Source organism: Aquarana catesbeiana, linkage group LG13, assembly GCF_042186555.1.
Source record: "Aquarana catesbeiana isolate 2022-GZ linkage group LG13, ASM4218655v1, whole genome shotgun sequence".
Taxonomy (NCBI): Eukaryota; Metazoa; Chordata; class Amphibia; order Anura; family Ranidae; genus Aquarana; species Aquarana catesbeiana.
The window spans coordinates 48,077,214-48,095,467 of NC_133336.1; the positions used below are offsets into that span (position 1 = coordinate 48,077,214).

Genomic DNA, 18,254 nt, shown 5'->3' on the forward strand with positions numbered 1-18,254 from the left:
GAGAGAAAAGAGCAATAGAGCGAAAAGAGAGAGAGAGAGGAGCAAGAGAAGAGAGAGTAGAGGTAGAGAAGACGGAGACATGCTGGTAGGTTAAATGGCTCCTGTCTAAATTGGCCCTACTATGTGTATTTATGAATGCAAGTCAGGGACTTTAGATTGTAGGCTCATTGAGGGCAGGGACTGATGTAAAAGTACAATATATATGTGTAAAGAACAGTGGCTAAGTGGTTAGCACTTCCACCTAGCAGCACTAGGGTCGTCAGTTCGAATCCCAACATGGCACCACCTGCCTGGAGTTGGTATGTTCTCCCTGTGCCTGCGTGGGTTTCCTCCAGGTACTCCAGTTTCCTCCCACACTCCAAAGACATGCTGATAGGTTCATTGGATCCTGTCTAAAATTGACCCTAGTATGTATGAATGTGAGTTAGGGACCTTAGATTGTAAGCTCCTTGAGGGCAGGGAGTGATGTGAATGTACAATATATATGTGAAGAGCTGTGTAAATTGACACTGCTATACAAGTACCTGTAATAAATAAATAATAAAGCACTGTGTAAATTGATGGTGCCATTTAAGAACCGGAAATAAAAATAAGTGAGGGGAGAGAGAAAAGTATACCAGGAAGTAAAAGACAAACTAAGGGCTCAACTGAATGAGCTTTGATCCCTGAAAAGCATTAGGCTATATCGCTTTCCTGAGCCCCGCATTAGCATGCTGCAATTGCGTGCAGTTTGCAGAGCAACAGGGGGTGTAATTCCTGTGATGTGTACATCTTTGGCATCTGCAACCTAAGGGGAAAGCGGTTCGGGGGTGTTACCGACCCTCAACTGCTAGTATGAACGCGCCCTGAAAGTAAGAAAGAAAGGAAAGCAGAAAGGCAATAAAAAGTGAAATAAAAAAATAAAACTGTCAGAAAAGGTACTGAGAAAATAAAAAAGATACAGAGTAGGGAAATAAATAGGACACATAAAGTGGAGGACAAAAAGTGGGCAAGACAGAATAAAAGTAAAAAGATGTAAAAGGCAAGAGAAAGTAAAAGAGGGAAAGGCCAAAGTGAAAGAAAAAGGAGGTCAGAAAACAGAAAGAAAAAACTAGAGGGGAAAGGAAAGAGAAAGTGGAGAAAAAGAAAGTGAATAATGCAAAGTGAAAGTGAAAAGCAAAAGAAAAGGAGAAACAGAAAGGCAAGAGACATAAAAGAGAAAGTGGAAGAAGGGCAACTAGAATAAACACAAAGTAACGGCGGCACATCCAGCTACACAACAGATTACCTTTTGGTAGACAGTGTACGCCATTGCCATAGTAGCTGTCCTGGCAGTGGCAGCAGAATCCGGTGGAGTAGTCTGTACAGAATGCGTATGGAGAGCAGTACCCCAGCTTCCTGTCACATGTCTCTCTACTAACTGGGTTGAATGTGAGAACTGCAAGGAGGAAACAAACAGGAGCCAAATGTTATCAACAGTTTGTAATGTTATAATTCAGGAATAAAAAGTACAGAGTTGTAATGGTCCTGACAGTAAAGTCTCCCAACTCCCCCCGGCCCCAAAAGTGATATAATTTACTGTTGTCCTGGCTTCCTTTTGCATGAAAAGAGGACAATTTAAGAAAGGGATAAAGGCCACGCACCACGGAATGGAGGCCGGGCTGTGACTTCAAGCCCAGTGTCAAGCAAAATGGCGCTGTACGCCCAGTGTCAAGCAAAATGGCGCTGTACAATATATTCTTATGCCTGGCTTAACCCCAAACAATATTACAAGCTTGAATCTAGTTCTCTGTTAGGAAATGGAACAAGAGTGCAGATTGTTTCTTTGGGCAGTGTTTTGTTGTCTGTAGCTGAAGGGAGAAACTTCAAGGAAGTTATGAATGGTTTGGGGCCAAATTATAGTTTTTATGAGAGAGAGGGGAGAGGGGGGGAGAGAGAGAGGAGGGAGAGGGGGGGAGAGAGAGAGAGGGAGAGAGAGAGAGAGAGGGGAGAAGAGGGAGAGAGAGAGAGAGAGAGAGAGAGAGAGAGAGAGAAGGGAGGAGAGAGAGAGAGAGAGAGAAGGGAGAGAGAGAGAGAGAGAGAGAGAAGGGGAGAGAGAGAGAGAGAGAGAGAAGGGAGAGAGAGAGAGAGAGAGAGAAGGAGAGAGAGAGAGAGAGAGAGAAGGAAGAGAGAGAGAGAGAGAGAGAGAGAGAGAGAGAGAGAGAGAGAGAAGGGAGAGAGAGAGAGAGAGAGAGAGAGAGAGAGAGAGAGAGAGAGAGAGAGAGAGAGAGAGAGAGAGAGAGAGAGAGAGAGAGAGAGAGAGAGAGAGAGAGAGAGAGAGAGAGAGAGAGAGAGAGAGAATGAATATATAAGAAAGGATTCCAAGAGCACTATGGGTTAGCTAAAGAGGGCTCAGCCCAACTATCTCCATTCATGCAGCTTGTCTTTTTATGATACTTCAGAGTGAGCTGCCCAATAAGAGATGAGTCACTGCGCTAGATTTGATTACAAACTTAATCCAAGGTGCCCTTCGGTGGAATGAACTGAGACAAAATTGCCCAACTTCAGTCCAGTCTGTAGAGAGTGTACTTAAAGGGTAAGTTCATCTTTACAGAAAACTCTGTAAGGTGAACTTACACAGGTACCCCTCCTCGCCCCCCCCCCCCCCCCCCCCCCCCCACCCCCCCCCCGGTTCCAAGCCCTGGTATTTCCGCGTCAGGAGCCCGGGGCTTAGAAATCCTCTGAGGTGAATGTCCTCCAATTGGTCTGCGCCTTCACATGGGCGGCACCGACCAATCAGAAGCTGCATAGCCTGTCCTGTCAGCTATGGAGCAGACACGGAGGAGGGGGACCTGTGTAAGTTCACCTTACAGATTTTTCTGTAAAGGTGAACTTACACTTTAAAGTCAATCTCAGAGAAAAGGAAAAATCCTATCTTGCACTAGGACTGTCCTACATGGCAAAGTTAGGTCGAGTCGAGTGGCTTGTCCCTCAGCAGGGCTATGGGCTCATTATTGGACTTGATGATGTCAGATGACATGCAATTGGCCGAGTGTAGAGAAGAGGCTGCTGGGACAGGTCTTACAGCCTGGAGGGAGACTGCGGGAGCGATGGGTATGGTAAGCAAACGTGCTTTTCATGATCCACCTGAGCAAAACAGACATTTAACCCTCGCAGTGCTGAGGCTGCCCTACTGCAAGAGAGATTTTTTCCTTTCCCTTTAATTTAGCATTAAATGTGACCAATTATGACAGAAATATGAGCGCTGCCATCGCCAATTCGTTTTTCATGGTGTAAGCTCCAGGGAAGTCACCCAGATCTTAATTTGTTCAATGTCAGTGACACACTGCAAGTGGATGACCACTCTGGAGCTTACACCTTGAGGCTGGGTTCAAACTAGTGCGAACTGGATGGTGGGTTTTGCCGCATCCGATTGGCATGTCAGGAGACTGTGACCGGCTCTCTATGGAAGCAGTTCACACAGGAGTCCTGTGCGTCTTCTGGCCCGTTTCAGGTTTGAATTCAGCCAAAAATTCGGACTGAAATTGGGCCCAAAATGATGAACAGGGATGCACTGGACCCGTGCTGTGAGCCACTCCGTGCAAAAATGTGAACCTAGTCTAAAGAGGTACTATGGAGGCTATATCCAAAATAATGTAGGCAGAGAACAATGGATTAGTCACCAGTACTGCCCGTGGTCTCCCTAATGCCAGGTACACATGGGATGGATATCGTCTGAAATCAGCCGGTCAAAAACCGGCCAACATGGGGCCTGTGTATACAGCTCCCTGTTCCTCAAGACCGGCTTTTGTCATATGGTCATGCTGGAAAACCAGCATCTGATCAGCGCTGGCAGCCAATGGCTGCAAGCACCGACTTGCGTACGTAGGCAGGGGGGGCGTGGTGTGGTGTTGCAGTCTCCCTGGCAGAACACAATAGCACAGCAGGGAGATCGCTTCTACTAACATTGCTTGTGTTAGTACAGCAATCTGACAGTTTTTTTGTTCCACATGGAATCAAACACTGCCAAGTAGGATAATAAAAATCTCTGGGTTTAATGAATCATTTTTTCTGTATGAAAAAGAAAAGAAAAAAAAAAAAAATCAAATGAAGGTCACTGAATATGAATATGCAGGGCAATAGGATCAGTCACCCAGCAGTTTGGCAGCAGTGCATTCAGCACGGTACTTGTAGCATTTTGCACCCTTGGTGGACTTTTTAGTACAGCATTTTAGGGGTTAAAGTGGAACTAAAGTCTAATATTTAAAAACGGTGAGCAGGCAAGGCTCTTTACTGCAGTATTTTGTAGAATGTTAGATTCCAGCATAGTGCCTATGTGCAGGGTGACTGCATTCCTGCACCAGCCAATCAAGATGTCCGAAGATCGGCACCCAAATGAAGCCTGGAAAAAGATGCTGGTGTAGGACCTCATTTAATTTAAGGAAAGTATCTCTCAGTTTACTTCTGCTTTAACCTCCCTGGCGGTATTCCCGAGCGTGGCTCGGGGTGAATTTTCAGTACCAAAAGCGGTAATACCGAGTCACAGTCAGGATCGCATCGTAGGATCCAGGCAAATTTACTTAACTTGTTTCCAGGATCCTGCGATGTGTGTGTGAGCCGTGTCTCCGCTCGATCTATCACAGTGCCGAGCGCCGTTCCCTGCGAACGTTGCAACGCACGAGGACGGAGAACGGCGCCAAATTCAAAAAGGTTAAAAACACACAATACATACAGTATAATGTAATCTTACAGATTACATTACTCAAAAGCGGTTTTAGACCAGCTAGAAAAGAGTGATAGTAAATTAGAATCACTTGCAGATTGAGCGATAGTGATTTGTGGGGAAATTCGTAATCAAACACTGAAAGTAATGACAGCGACAATTCTGCAACTGAGAAAATTTTTGTGTTTTTCATCCGATTAAATTATTGAATGATTTTTATTATTATATTATTTGTTATAATTATCTATAGTTATTTATATTATAATTTATGATTTCGGGTTTCAAACTTCATCATACCCGGGATGTCTACTAGACTCTTGTTTAGACAGATTTAAGTGTGTTATTCCTAAGAATTACAGGCCTACAATATAAAACGCCAAATTTCCATGCAAAACAATTGTACCGCTTTGAGCATCAAAAATCTGACATAATCATACCGCCAGGGAGGTTAAGATTGGGGTTAAGGGTCAGAATCTAAAGTTAGCATTTAGGGGGGTAAAGTATCTAAGGCCATAACTTTTTGTGTAGGGAATGGTGAACTTCTTTCAATATTTTATTAGCCTTCCAAGCTATGTTCTGTAGATTACAGAATACTGCCCCTCATGGGCGTCCGCAGCATAGGGCAAAGGGGGGAAATTGCTGCTCGACTACTTGGCTGTTCTGGGATTGGCTGCCTGCCTGTGTATGTACGTAGCTATGCAGATCCGGCCGGCGCCAGCTCCTCCCACAGGTGCGTGCAATCAGTCAGTGGCCGAGAATACGCTGCCAGTGCCTGGGCCTATCGCATCACAGGAGGAAATCCTGAAGAACCACAGGTAACAGCAGTGCCAGTTAGAGAATATATATATATAGGAAAGTTGGACAGCTGAGATATTGCTTGAAAAGATATTTGTGCATTATGTAATCTTCTTCACTTTGTATGGAAGTTACTCAGTCTCAGGCATACCATGCCCATATAAATATAGCCTAGAGAATGTACATCTTTCTATATTGCAATACATATGCTGTGGCCATATTTTGATCTTGATGAATACAACCTATACTGTATTGCAACCAGTTTCAATTTTGGCAGCAAATTTCAATTTAGTTTTAGTCTTAGTCTTAGGACTAAAATGGCATCTTAGTTTTAGTCCCATTTTAGTCTTCTGCAATTGCTTTAGTTTTAGTCGTATTTAGTCGACTAAATCTCCAGTTCATTTTAGTCGACTAAAATCAAATGGGTGTAGTTAAATTGTAATGCATTAGTTAACATTCCTCTGCAACTTCCAAACTCATTATATACTGCTGGAGTGAAAAATCAAATGTTATTATTTATGATATTGAGGTATAAACATGCACTACAGACAAGTGTTAATTTTGAAGTCAAATTTCAGTTTAGTTTTAGTCTTTTGACTAAAATGGCATTTTAGTTTTAGTCCCATTTTAGTCAACTAAAATAGTATTCATTTAGTCGACTAAAATGTTTTAGTCGACGAAATTAACACTGATTGCAATATAGAAAGATGTACATTCTCTAGGCTATATTTATATGGGCATGGACTGGTACGCCTGGCCTGAATAACTTCCAATACAAAGTGAAGCTGAATTATCTCAAGAGCTATTTCACACTGCCATCTGGCCGCGTTATCGGTAAAGCGCCGCTTTACCATAATTTCAGCGGTGCTAAATCGGGTGCTGTTAAAACCCCCGCTATCGGTCGAAGAAAGGGTTAAATTTGACTGTGTATTGCCGCTGTCAAAAAGGCTTTTTATCCTAATGCAGTGAATGCATTAAGATAAAAAAAAACCTTCTGCTTTTACAACTCCTTTAACTAAGCTTCATTTTATCATGAGCCACCAAAAAAAAGCAGCAATAGGATCAGACACTACAAAGCCATGATAGATGACCCCTGTCTGTCACCCTCAGGGAGGTAAACATCTGTCTGTCAGTGGCTACCTTAACACAAATGGTACAATAATTTTCATACTGGTCTTACCATCAGTGTCCAGTCCTCCCACTTCCCCATTTCCATAGAAACGATTACTCCTATAGACGACATCAGGCCTCTGCGGATCCACTGGATCTGGGGTTACATTATTGAAATCCTCAGACACTGCCTCAGAAGGCTCTTCTTGGGTTTCGTAAGATGGGATGTTGCCAAGAACTCTACTCTCCGATTGCTGAATCTCAGGCTCACCTAAAGGCTCGTCTGGGTCATAAGGAGTCCAGCTGGGCTCTTCCTGAGATGGAGGTAAAGGATTGTTTGGTGTATATAAAGTAGCATGATCCTCAGCGTCTATGAAATCATGAGTTCTATCAGGGTTCAAGATTGCACTGTCTGTGGTGGGTGGCTCAGTGGTTTGACCGGCTGGGTAGTCTTCATCCTCATAGTTGTCTTCATAGTTGTTTTCACCATTGAATTGGTTTTCCAGTTGTTGTTGTTGTTGTTGTTCGGGAAAGTCATTGTGCGAGTTTATCAGCGGAACAACCCGTTGCTGTGGATGGTGGTGAGGCACTTTTGCTGGAATTACATTATCAAGCTCTGAAAGGCTACCAATATGGAAGACCCACACTCCAGGAATGCCAACATTGCTTGTTCTAAGGAGCGAGAGCAAAAATGAAACAAATAAAACCAACTAACCTTCTACTTACTACATATAACAAGGTCAAATTAAGGGGCCAGTCCACAAAAAAGTATTCTTTTATCATTAACGCCTGAATAAAACAATTTTTAGCAATAATTTTATAGTGGCACCACTTTTTACTGAAATGTTTTACAGAATGCATTGATCCAGAGCTCACAATTTAAATGTCCCTGCCAGCACCATATGTATTGTTGTAAGTGTAAGCCAATTAACCCATCATTATGTTTTTGAATTGTGGTAGTTAGTCCATTCAGACATTTGAAAGAACAAACAAACAAAGCATAAAAGCACCCACTGTGGAATATTGCAATGCCATTCAATTGGACTATAAGTACTGCTGCACAATCCAGGTGAGCCATCTGTGCGATGTGGTGAGATGCATTAAAAGAAATTGTGCGTGTTCAATTTTTGGGTCCATTGGCCGCCCATTAAATATGAATAGCCTGCCCTAAAACACATAACTTCAGGGGGGCGGTACTTCTCCTTTCGTATTTTCAGCCAATGGATCCAAGAAGTACTGTTGAGCGTGCTTGGCTTGTGTAATGCTAGCACTGATACCTTGTGAGTAGGCTCCAAAAAAAAATATTATATATATATATATATATATATATATATATATATATATATATATATATATATATATATATATAATAATAATAATAATAATAAAATGCACATTTTTTTACCTGCAAAAAAATGTGCATTTATTATTTTTTTTCTAAAAAAAATGAACTTATCCTTTAAGGAAAAAAGATTTTAAAGCCTAAGCTTTGTCAATTTTTTTTTTTTATTTAAATCCGTCTGAGGTTTTAGTTGAAACCTTCCAGCCTTCAAACCCCCAATCCCTACTTCTGCAGCGGTAATCTTCCGGTGCTGCAGAGATTAATATGAGCCTGCCTGAGGTACCCGTCATATGCGCTCATCATTCATTTATAGAAGCTGTACTATTAAATCCATGAATATAACGCAATCTAAGAATGAAGGATGGGCGGATGAATAAAAGGTCCGCCTCCTCAATTCATAAAGCGTTTTGTACAATTTCTATAAATAAAAGAGAGGACAGAAAGGGCAGGCATCGTCGGCATTCTTGCGAAGTGTATATGACAAATCCATTGGGATCCACAACAGCACCCGAAGATCATGGCTGGGGGAGGGGGGGGGTTTAAGAGGAACCAGTGGCCAGAAGACTTCACTAAAACTTCAGCCAGCAGCACAAGGTACACTTCTCACTAAATGTAAATAACATCCTTTGTGTTGAGAAATAATAAATTAAATAAATCCTTGCGAGCAGTTATGGTGAATTTATTCAAAAATATCCAGTGAATAGTTTAGTGATTTGCTCACACACTCTCATATACATGTGCTATATGAAATTATAAAAGATGCAGCGCTTCACCATCAACACAAAACATATGAAATCAAAAATTTGCAAATATCCCTAATTGTTCGTAAAAAAAAAAAAAAACCACCACATTAAAATCATAAGGAACCAAATATTAACATAAAAATAAAGAATTATGAAAAGCTAGAGTCCATAAATATGCTGAAATAAAAACAATAGTGTCTATTAAAGCAATTCCTTAATGATCCCCACAAATGGTGCTCTCAAACAAATCTGTGACTTGTGCTTTCACCTGGGATATATTGACCAAACTTTTAAATATGGTCTATGTAGGATTGTGTCCCTTTCAGAGGATTAGACACATTCCAAATCATAGGGTTTCACAAAGAAGAGGATTACCCCCATGATGAAGCTACGTGACCCTGTGGCGTAACGCGTAGGCGAAGGGCTTGATGACATCATAACGCTCTTCCAACGAGACAGTGTGGTACCTATAACTTCAGTACATATATAACTATAACTCTGTATGTGTTAATATATATTGCATGCAAGGGATCATTTGGTGCGCTGGAGGCACCCTACGTGAGTGTACATCTGAAAGTTTTATTTTAAGGTAAATAATTAATCTCAAGGATAAAGCACTGTGTTTGGCAGTTTCCCTTTCTTTATGTACGGGTGAATGGAGACATCCAGGATTGATGCAGCAGGTTAAGTTCTTTGTGAAACCCTATAATTTCGAACATGTCTAGTCTTCTGAAAGGGAAACAAGCCTACATAGACCATATTTAAAAGTGTGGTCATATATCCCAGGTGAGAGCACATCTGGTGGAGGGAGCACAAGTCAGGGATTTGTTTGGGAGCACCATTTGTGGGGCTGCTGTTCAGCATGGGACCCAGAAGCAAGAAGTCGCTGTAGTAGCAGTGCCTACTAGAGTTATTTCCATCTTCCACAGGCATCTCACAGGTATGGTATATACATACTTACTGTAGAGTGGTCCAAGTTGGACCATTGTAACTAGCCATGTATAAAATATTCATACCTTGGATTCTTCTATGAACTCCATTGACCAGTATCTTATAAGGATGGAAGCTTCCCTTCCCCCTTTCTTTGCTGCGCCACCTTTTGAACCAAAGTAACGGGTACACTTTAAAACATGAAAGGCTAAACTACGGCACATGTGGTGGTCTTGTTCTTGAATTCTGCTCTTCTGGACCTCCATTTTATCCCAACATCAAAAGGTCATTCTTGGTCTGAGACCCCAGAGGTGACACTGCATTTGGTTATACCCGAGTTCATAGCTCAAATCAAAGGGCATATTCTGCTTCACCATTGCAGCAGCACATGCACTTATCTCTAAACATTGGAAATCCAACGTCATCCCTGCAGTTAGGGAAGGGATTGAGGAACTCAATGCCATTATGCATATGGAGGAGTAAAAGGCAAGCCTATATGAACATCATCCGCAGTTTGTGAGGATATGGGTCATCTGGATAGACTTTTCCATGTCCTGAAATCATCAGTCATTTCTACGATACCTCCATCTGAGCTTGGGTTACTTGCTGGGAGCTCTGGTGGGTGCTCGGTCATGGGCCCTCCTTTCCTCCCTATCTTTTTTTTTGTCCCTTCTTTTTGGATCTGCTGTGCTTCCTCTTGGCCCTCCCCAATTTAGGTTCCCCCCCCCCCCATTCCTTGACATATACACAAGTTATGTATTGTCCAGCCTTTGTGATATCTCCAGCCCATGATTCACCCTTTTAAGGTTGGTGGGTATGGGCAGTGGAACTCAACACAAGAATAAAGGAGTTACTCATATTCTATACAAAAGGATACATAGTATGTACATCAGCTGTACAGTGCCTGGGTTTTTTTTTCTTCTTGGAACTGCGTTACTATATGCAGGGCCTTGTTTTGCCGTTTTGAATGCTAATCCTTGTTGGATCTGTACCTCTGTTGTGAAAACTTAAACTTAAAAAAAAAAAAAAAAAAAAAAAAAGGGGGAAGGATGATGTCAGACTTACTGATAAAGATTCTTCACAGACTGTTCGCTGCTTGTGACGCTGTAAAACGGCGCTTCCTTCTTCAACATCTCCGAGTCGCCCCGGCTGAACCCCACTCTGGCGGGGAGGTCAAGGTGCACATTGTAAGATTCCTTTGGCCTTGTCCCAAAAAACTGGAGCCCATGTTCGGGATACAGGAATATGGCATAGGTGTCTGAATCGTCGTACGCGAGCACAGCCTGGAATGTGTTAAGCTAGGAACAAAAATAAATAGTGGGATGTCACATTGTTCTGAAATCATGAACATAATGTATAAACACAGTGATAACCAAGAAATTCAAATATGGAAATGACCAGAAATAGCCTGGAGAGCCCTACAAATGGCTTTGCATTTTCATGATTAATTTACATACAAATTAAATAGACATGTCAAATACAAGGTCTGTGGGCCGAATCTGTCCCGCCAGGCCATTTCATGTGGCCCTCACACCTCTCCTGCAGCTTCAGCATCCCCCTTCACCCCCACCTTGTCTCAGCAGTAGAAAGGAGGACAGAACACCTCTGCCAGATCCTGTGCTTCTCTGTGCAGCTGCAGAGAGGCTTGTCTCTGCCCTCTCAGCAGTCGGCAGCAGAGAGGACAGAACCCCTCCTTCAGATCCTGCACCTCTCTGTGCAGCCGCAGCACCCCCTCTTCTCTGCCTCCCCTGGTCTCAGCATTCAGCAGACTCCAGCAGCTCACTTCAGCCCTCCTCCAGACCCTGCTCTTTCTGCTTCCCAATTCCGGCCCAGCTTCTTCCAGGCAGCAGCACAAGGTAAAGGGGGCACACTGCAGAGGGTGGGGGACTCCGTTGGTGGTGGTGGTGGTGGGGGTGCTATGGACACCTAATCTTACAGTTACATCTAGCCCTTTCAGGGCAACCATAATGCTAATGTGACACGCAATGAAATGGAGTTTGACACCCCTGATATAGACTCTTCATGGCAATGTCTGCAGCTGTTGTTAAATAATCAGACCACACAAACTGATATTTCAGGATTTTTCCAGATCCTTCAGAATTGGACCTTATGCACAAGGGCATATGAGACCTTGTACAGCACAAAACTGGGTGTATTCATGCACCTGGGAAGTCCAGGTACTGTACTGTGTACACATGAATGGCTGTGCACAGCTTTACTCACATACACCCGTATATAGCTCACGGACGTATTCCCCGAACATGGAAAATCTGTATTCCAAGAATGCGTCTGTACAATTTACACAGGTTACGCAAGGTGCACCGCCATTTTAGTCTATAGAGGGCTGTATGTGGCACCTGGCCTTCCCAGGCACAGAAAGAAACCTGATTTTACATCATGCACGGCCTCAAATGCCCATGTGCGTGAGGCCTAATACCTCCTGATAGTCTTTTCTATCTCTCGGGAAGTCTCTTGGAGAAATCTCTGCACTGAGTTCCAGGGGTCTGCACGCCTGCTGTGCCCATAATCAAGGGGCTCCCACCATACCAGCTGAATTTTTATTTTATATGATGGAGAATGTAACAGGAGGAGCTGAAAACACACAAAAAGGTGGTTAAAAGCACTCAAAACTCCCATGTCGGGAATTATAGCACGGAGAATCCCGCTGATGAAGCATCCAAGACATACAAGAAGCCGGAAGCCGACACAGCCTACCAACTAAAATATCATTTTGGGTGGACTGACTTCTTTAGATGTGGTTGTACGAATTAAACTCTTGGGCAAAGTTGGCCGACACGTCTTCAGGGTGTTTGGATCATGCCAGCACTACCAGCTTCCTACTTGGAGTTTCATTATTGGCAAGGCACTTCCAAAGAATCCAAAGACTTGGGCTGGGTACGCACTAAAGCCCAGCAGGGGTCCGGTGCGTCCTGGTTCACCGTTTCAGGTCCAATTTCAACCCAAATTTTTGGCTGTATTTGGACCTGAAACGGACCAAAAGACGCACAGGACTCCTGTGGAAATTTGCACCGTAGCCGCAGCGAAATTATGTGAACAGGTCAAAATCTCCTGCTATTGCGAATTGGATGCAGGGAACCCACATCCAATGCGCAATGGTGTGAACGCAGCCTAAAGGAATGCCACAACTGTTACTCCTCATGTTTGATGACTAGGACTGGTCAGGTGGTGATAGAATGACAGCTTCCCACTTAGCAGTCAGTTTGGGAACTGAATGATTACATAAAGCAGCAACTAAAAATGTGCACAATTCTCTCAGGAGGTTATATTTCATAATGACACAACCTAAAATACATATAATGGAGCTGTTTTACCTGACAAAGGACTTGTGTTCCTCTCTATGCATTTCAGAAACTTACACTGTTCTGTAACACAGCACTGTCCTGTCTGGCAGGAGACCTGACTTTTCTCTGCTACAGTTAAATAACACTTACAGGTCTTGACCCTCCCCCAACCTGTAACTAAACAGTGAAAGGAGAAGACTGAGGAGTTTCTCTTACACTCTGATCTCTCCTCCTATCATCATGCTCCTTGTTAGTACATGAGTACTGCAACACAACCGATTGGCTTCTTGTGCTACTTCTCCCTTTCCTGTACAGGGACAGCAAGAGGATGATACAAGGTCAAATTCAAGTATGTAAACTTCCTGCAATTAGAAGGCCTCATGCGCATGGCTCTGCTGATTTATGCTTGATCTTTCTGGCAGCAAGATTATGCATAAAAGTTGTCCATACTGCACCTGAGCTCATACAGACATAAATATGAGCTGAGATGCATGTAGGTAGGTGCAGTCTATTTCCTCCACTGCAGGTGGCGCTCGTCCTCAGCGGCAATGCACATGGAGTAGGAAGTCGAGAGGAACCTAGTTTCGATATGGTTTCCTCAGTCACAGGGAGGTAGCCATCTGATTGGATGCTGGCACCTCATGCGATTCTGGTGGCCATTTTGGGTCAGGCAGAGTCTATTTAAGACCCTGGCTCCCGTGTTTGGCGTGCATTTTGCGAGGGGCTAGCAAGGGGACAGGATACCTGTCTGTCATGGACAGTGTTTAGCATCAGGAAAAGGTTCCGGAGGAGTAGGGAAAGTTCAGGGAACACACCATATTTCCCATTTGGGTACGGACCGGCCAGGCCACATTCTGCTCCTCGAGACATGCCGTCGGATCCCTGAAACCTCCATCTACTGACACTTCACTTTTCCATCCTGTGAGTGTCCCAGGTCGGATTGCCTTCCCACTAGGATTGTTGTGTATTTCTGGACTTCTGATACACTATATTTCTGTTTCTGCACCTGGACCCTGAGTGTTTTCTGCACACTACACCAACCCATATGCATGCATTCTGTGCCGGTGTCACCGCCGCTGCTGAGCACACACTGTTTATCTCTCACCCCGAACTCTCCAGAGCTTCTCCCATCCTTTGGAACTCCCTACCCCAATCTGTCCAACTGTCTCCTAATCTATCCATCTTTAGGCAATCCCTGAAAACCCTTCTCTTTAAAGAAGCCTATTCTGCTTCTAACTAACACTGTTTTACTTCCTCCATCAGCTCATCCCCCACAGCTATTATCTTTTGTATCAATTGGCCCTTCCTTTTTAGATTGTAAGCTCTAAGGAGCAGGACCCTCTGATTCCTCTTGTACCAAATTGTATTGTAACTGTAATGTCTGCCCTCATGTTATAAAGCTCTGCGCAAACTGCTGGCGCTATATAAAACCTGTATTATAATAATAATAATAATAATGTGTCATAGGGTATAATGACCTTGGCCTTCAAGCATTCAGAGTGATTGAATGCAGACATTTTTCTGCACCTATGCTGATGCACATTTCGGATGTTTATATCTCAGGCCTAAATTCAAAAGGCAGATGATTCACGGGGTCCGTTCATTCTGTACGTATGTAAACATTTGCGGAAATGCAACATAAGCATTCAATTTGGTCCTGGATTATGTAGTTAAACTCCACCAACCAAAATTGAGCAGTGTGAATGGGCCCATAGCACACAATAGTGCTTTGTTCATGTAGCTTGTTGTATGGCAGTGCGTACGAGCCCTAAAAATAACACATACTGGGATTTCGCTTTAGCAAAAACGTTGCTTATGCAAGCGACTCAAATATATAAACATGTGGACACAACCTCTTTAAAAATGTGTATTTTTTCTAGTAACAAAGATGATTAAAAGTAAAAAAAACTGATGGGTTTGTTCTCTTTTAAAATACAGTAACCTGCCCAGCTCTATTACAGATCTGTACACAAGGTATTGTAGGATTGTTCACCCATGTAACACACTGCAGGTCAATCTTTAACTCTGGTTACTCTGTAATTATCTAGTCAATAAATAATAGGAGGAGGTGGATTCCCGGCACTGCTACCCCTTGATCCCTTTAAGTGCAACAGTATGTCAATCTGTCATGCATGGAAGGGTGAATGGGGGGGGGGTACATGGGAATGTATAAACTACACTCATCTGTCTCCCAACCAATCCAGTTCATCATGCCCACTGACAGCACAGCCTACATATGGCAAAACATCATTGGGGAAGGGTCTTTCTTTCCTGTTTTACACTGAAACTTGTGATAATACTTAGTGCATTTTTGGTGCCTCTTTTTTTTTTTTTTTTAACTGACCAAAAATGCAGCAAGCAGGATTTTTAACATCACAACGGAAGCATAACAGACCAGTGTGAAAACATACATAGAATTTAAAGGGATACATTTTTCTTTAGCTTTTCTTGCGCTAAAGGTGTCAATAATGTCCAACAAATGCATATTAATTTAAAGTAGATATAAACCCTCACATATACCCAGTGAAGTGAACAGCCTCAGATTATACACAGGAATTAAACAAATCTCCCTACATAGGTTTTACATGCATATCTGTTGTCTTTATATATCCCTTAGAAAGTTCAGATCATGTTAGAAGATTTTCTCTCCCTGTTCAGCACTGCAGTGAAGCCTGGGCATACAGCCAAGATAGCCGATTGGAGGAAAGGCACACACCCCCTCTCTCCTCATAGGTAGAGACTTTCAGAACAGCACTCTGCTAATTTATAGCATCCTCCCAAACACAAAAAACTCAGGCTACTTTTATCACAGTTGATGGAGAACTTCTCAGAAGTTATTAAGCTGATAACAGAAGAACAGAGCAGCTACACATAGTGCTTCGAAGAGAGATAATAAAACACTGCCGATATATGTGCCCAGCTCATGTTGCATGATTCGGGTTTACATCCACTTTAAATTCATCATATTAATTAAAAAGTCAAATATGAATTATATATAAAAAAATATATATTCTTTTTAAACTGTCCTTTTTGGTTTTCGGCCAAGTGCATCCTGAATTTGCGGTGCCAAACTTTCCATTCCGTGCACCTCTAATATGAAGTGTGCCTAAAAAGTTCTGTGAATTGTCTGATATATCAACGGCAACATGGGCCAGGTGAGCGCGCATGCACATGAATATCCAGACACAAGTCAAGAATTGGTACCTAGTGTGGAGTACACGTGACTGTCAGGGTATACCCACTGTGAGCAGTCTAACGTAGTCAGTGTGAGAGGTAGGGTCACAGTGCAATGGAGAAATGAGTGAACATCAAGTTCTGCTACAAATTGGGGAAAACTGACGAGACAGATGAAATGTTGGTTTAAGTGTGCGGGATGGAAGACGGGAAGAAACGACTAAGATGACGTTTGGGTTGTCCGTTGAGAAGCAGAACCCTAGATGTGATCGAGCGAGTACAACAAATGCTGGCACGAGATCAGCGACTGACTCTACAATTGATGGCAGAGGAATTGGGCATTACCAAGTACACGGTGCACACCATCGTCCGTGAAGATTTGGGTAAGCGGAAGATCTGCTCCCGGGTTGTGCTGCACAAGCTGACAGATGAATAGAGAGCAAAATGGATGGAAACCTCTGGAGATTTCATTACCATGTGTGACCAGGATCCAACCTTTCTGTGAACCATCATCACAGGGGATGAGACCTGGTTCTACCAGTTTGATCCGGAATGCAAGCAGAAATCAATGGAATGGCGTGCACCATCTTCCTGTGACCCAAAAAGAGTCGCCTGCAAAAGTCCAAGGTCAAGACAATGTTTTACGGATGTGGCACCAATCCAAGAATCTATAACAGAGGTTCTGCAATTGATTCCTAAGAGGCCTTTGCAGACAGCTTCAAGAAGCTTTATGAACGTTGCCAAAAGTGTGCTGTGAAGGATGGCGATTATTTTGAAGGCTAATAAAAGGTAATTTGTTTGTATCTTCGGTTTTGTTTGTTTTATGATAGCATTTACCAAAGTTTTTAGACACACCTCGATGCTATCCCCATTGGAAAATTTGCCCTTTATTCCTGTTATGGCGACAACTGTAAAATGTTGGATTGTCTCTCACGTAATGTCCTGTTTACAATGGTCACCAGCAGGGGTGGGCCGAGGGATAGCAATAAAAGGCAAACGCCATGCGTGCTTCAGCAGGATGAGGGTGCAAAAAGGATTGGAGCTGCAATCCATACTGCTGAAGTAGCTCACAGCTCATGTGGAGCACTTTGGCCATGGGTACTAAGGTAGCTTGTCCCGACACTGGCTACCAGGTCAAATAGGAAGGGCAAAATCTCCCCAGAGGGCACACAAACAACAAAAAACACTTGATAGGGGTTGTAACCTTCTACTGTAACCAAAATAGAAAAGGAGCTTTGGCTTTAGATCTACTTTACTTGCCCTACAAGCAAGGTCTGCTTATTTACTTGGGGGCTCCTTGCCAAAACCCTGCCCCATAATAAAAAAAAAAGTTGATAAATAAGTGTTTATTTCTTTAAACTTGCGTTTTTTTTTTTTATTCTAATGTAGCATTGTGGCATGGAAGACGGGACCCTTGGTAAGTAAGAGGTCCCTGCATTTTAGTGCAAGTTCTACTTAATGTCATACCCTCAAAAATTCCTGCAAGTCTTTTAAGTGCCAAAGAATTTAGACAAAAGGATGCTCCTTGCCACACCCTGAGCAGTCATTCTATTCTTTAAAGCCCAACTCCAGGAATTAGACAAAATCTACTCCCTCAGCTCTGCTCCCCCCTTCCCGCAAGGGCTGACTGCTCTTTCAGTCTTAGGGTACACAGATAAGGAGAAATACTTACCTTGTTCCTCACTCCACCAGGGTTCCTCCAGAGGTGTGACTGTTCCCATGACACATCTTCTCTATGGTGCTCCAGGCCATAGTCACAGTCCTGCCTTGCACACAATGACACCTGGGGACCAAAGCGCTGGGGGAAGAGATACGTGCTGGCTTGTTCAGTCTTACGGTACACAAATAAGAAATACTTACATTGTTCCTTGCTCCACCAAGGTTCCTCCAGAGGTGTGACTGTTCCCATGATGCCTCTTCTCTATTGAGCTTCAGGCCATGGTCACACTCCTGCATTGCACACAATGACACCAGGGAACCAAAACGCTGAGGGGAGAGGAGAGTGATGGAGCCAGCTGGAGTGGGAGTAACGCATTCTCATCTCCCTCTAGATCTAACAAGTATTTAACCCCTGTAGTTAGTTAAGGCATATTGGGGGGGGGGGGGCTAAAAAGGTTAGATTTTGTCCCACAGTTGGCTTTTATGAAAAATAGATTGACCATACAGAGACAATCTGA

General features: G+C 43.2%; 1 protein-coding gene across 1 annotated transcript in view; it reads right to left on the reverse strand.

Annotated features, from left to right (window-relative positions):
- Positions 1 to 18,254, reverse strand: part of NID2 (nidogen 2) — a 119,906-nt gene that overhangs the window by 68,433 nt on the left and 33,219 nt on the right. The window contains 3 exon segments of the mRNA XM_073609210.1: positions 1,268 to 1,417; positions 6,657 to 7,258; positions 10,667 to 10,899. Of these exon segments, the coding sequence (XP_073465311.1) occupies positions 1,268 to 1,417; positions 6,657 to 7,258; positions 10,667 to 10,899 (985 nt within the window).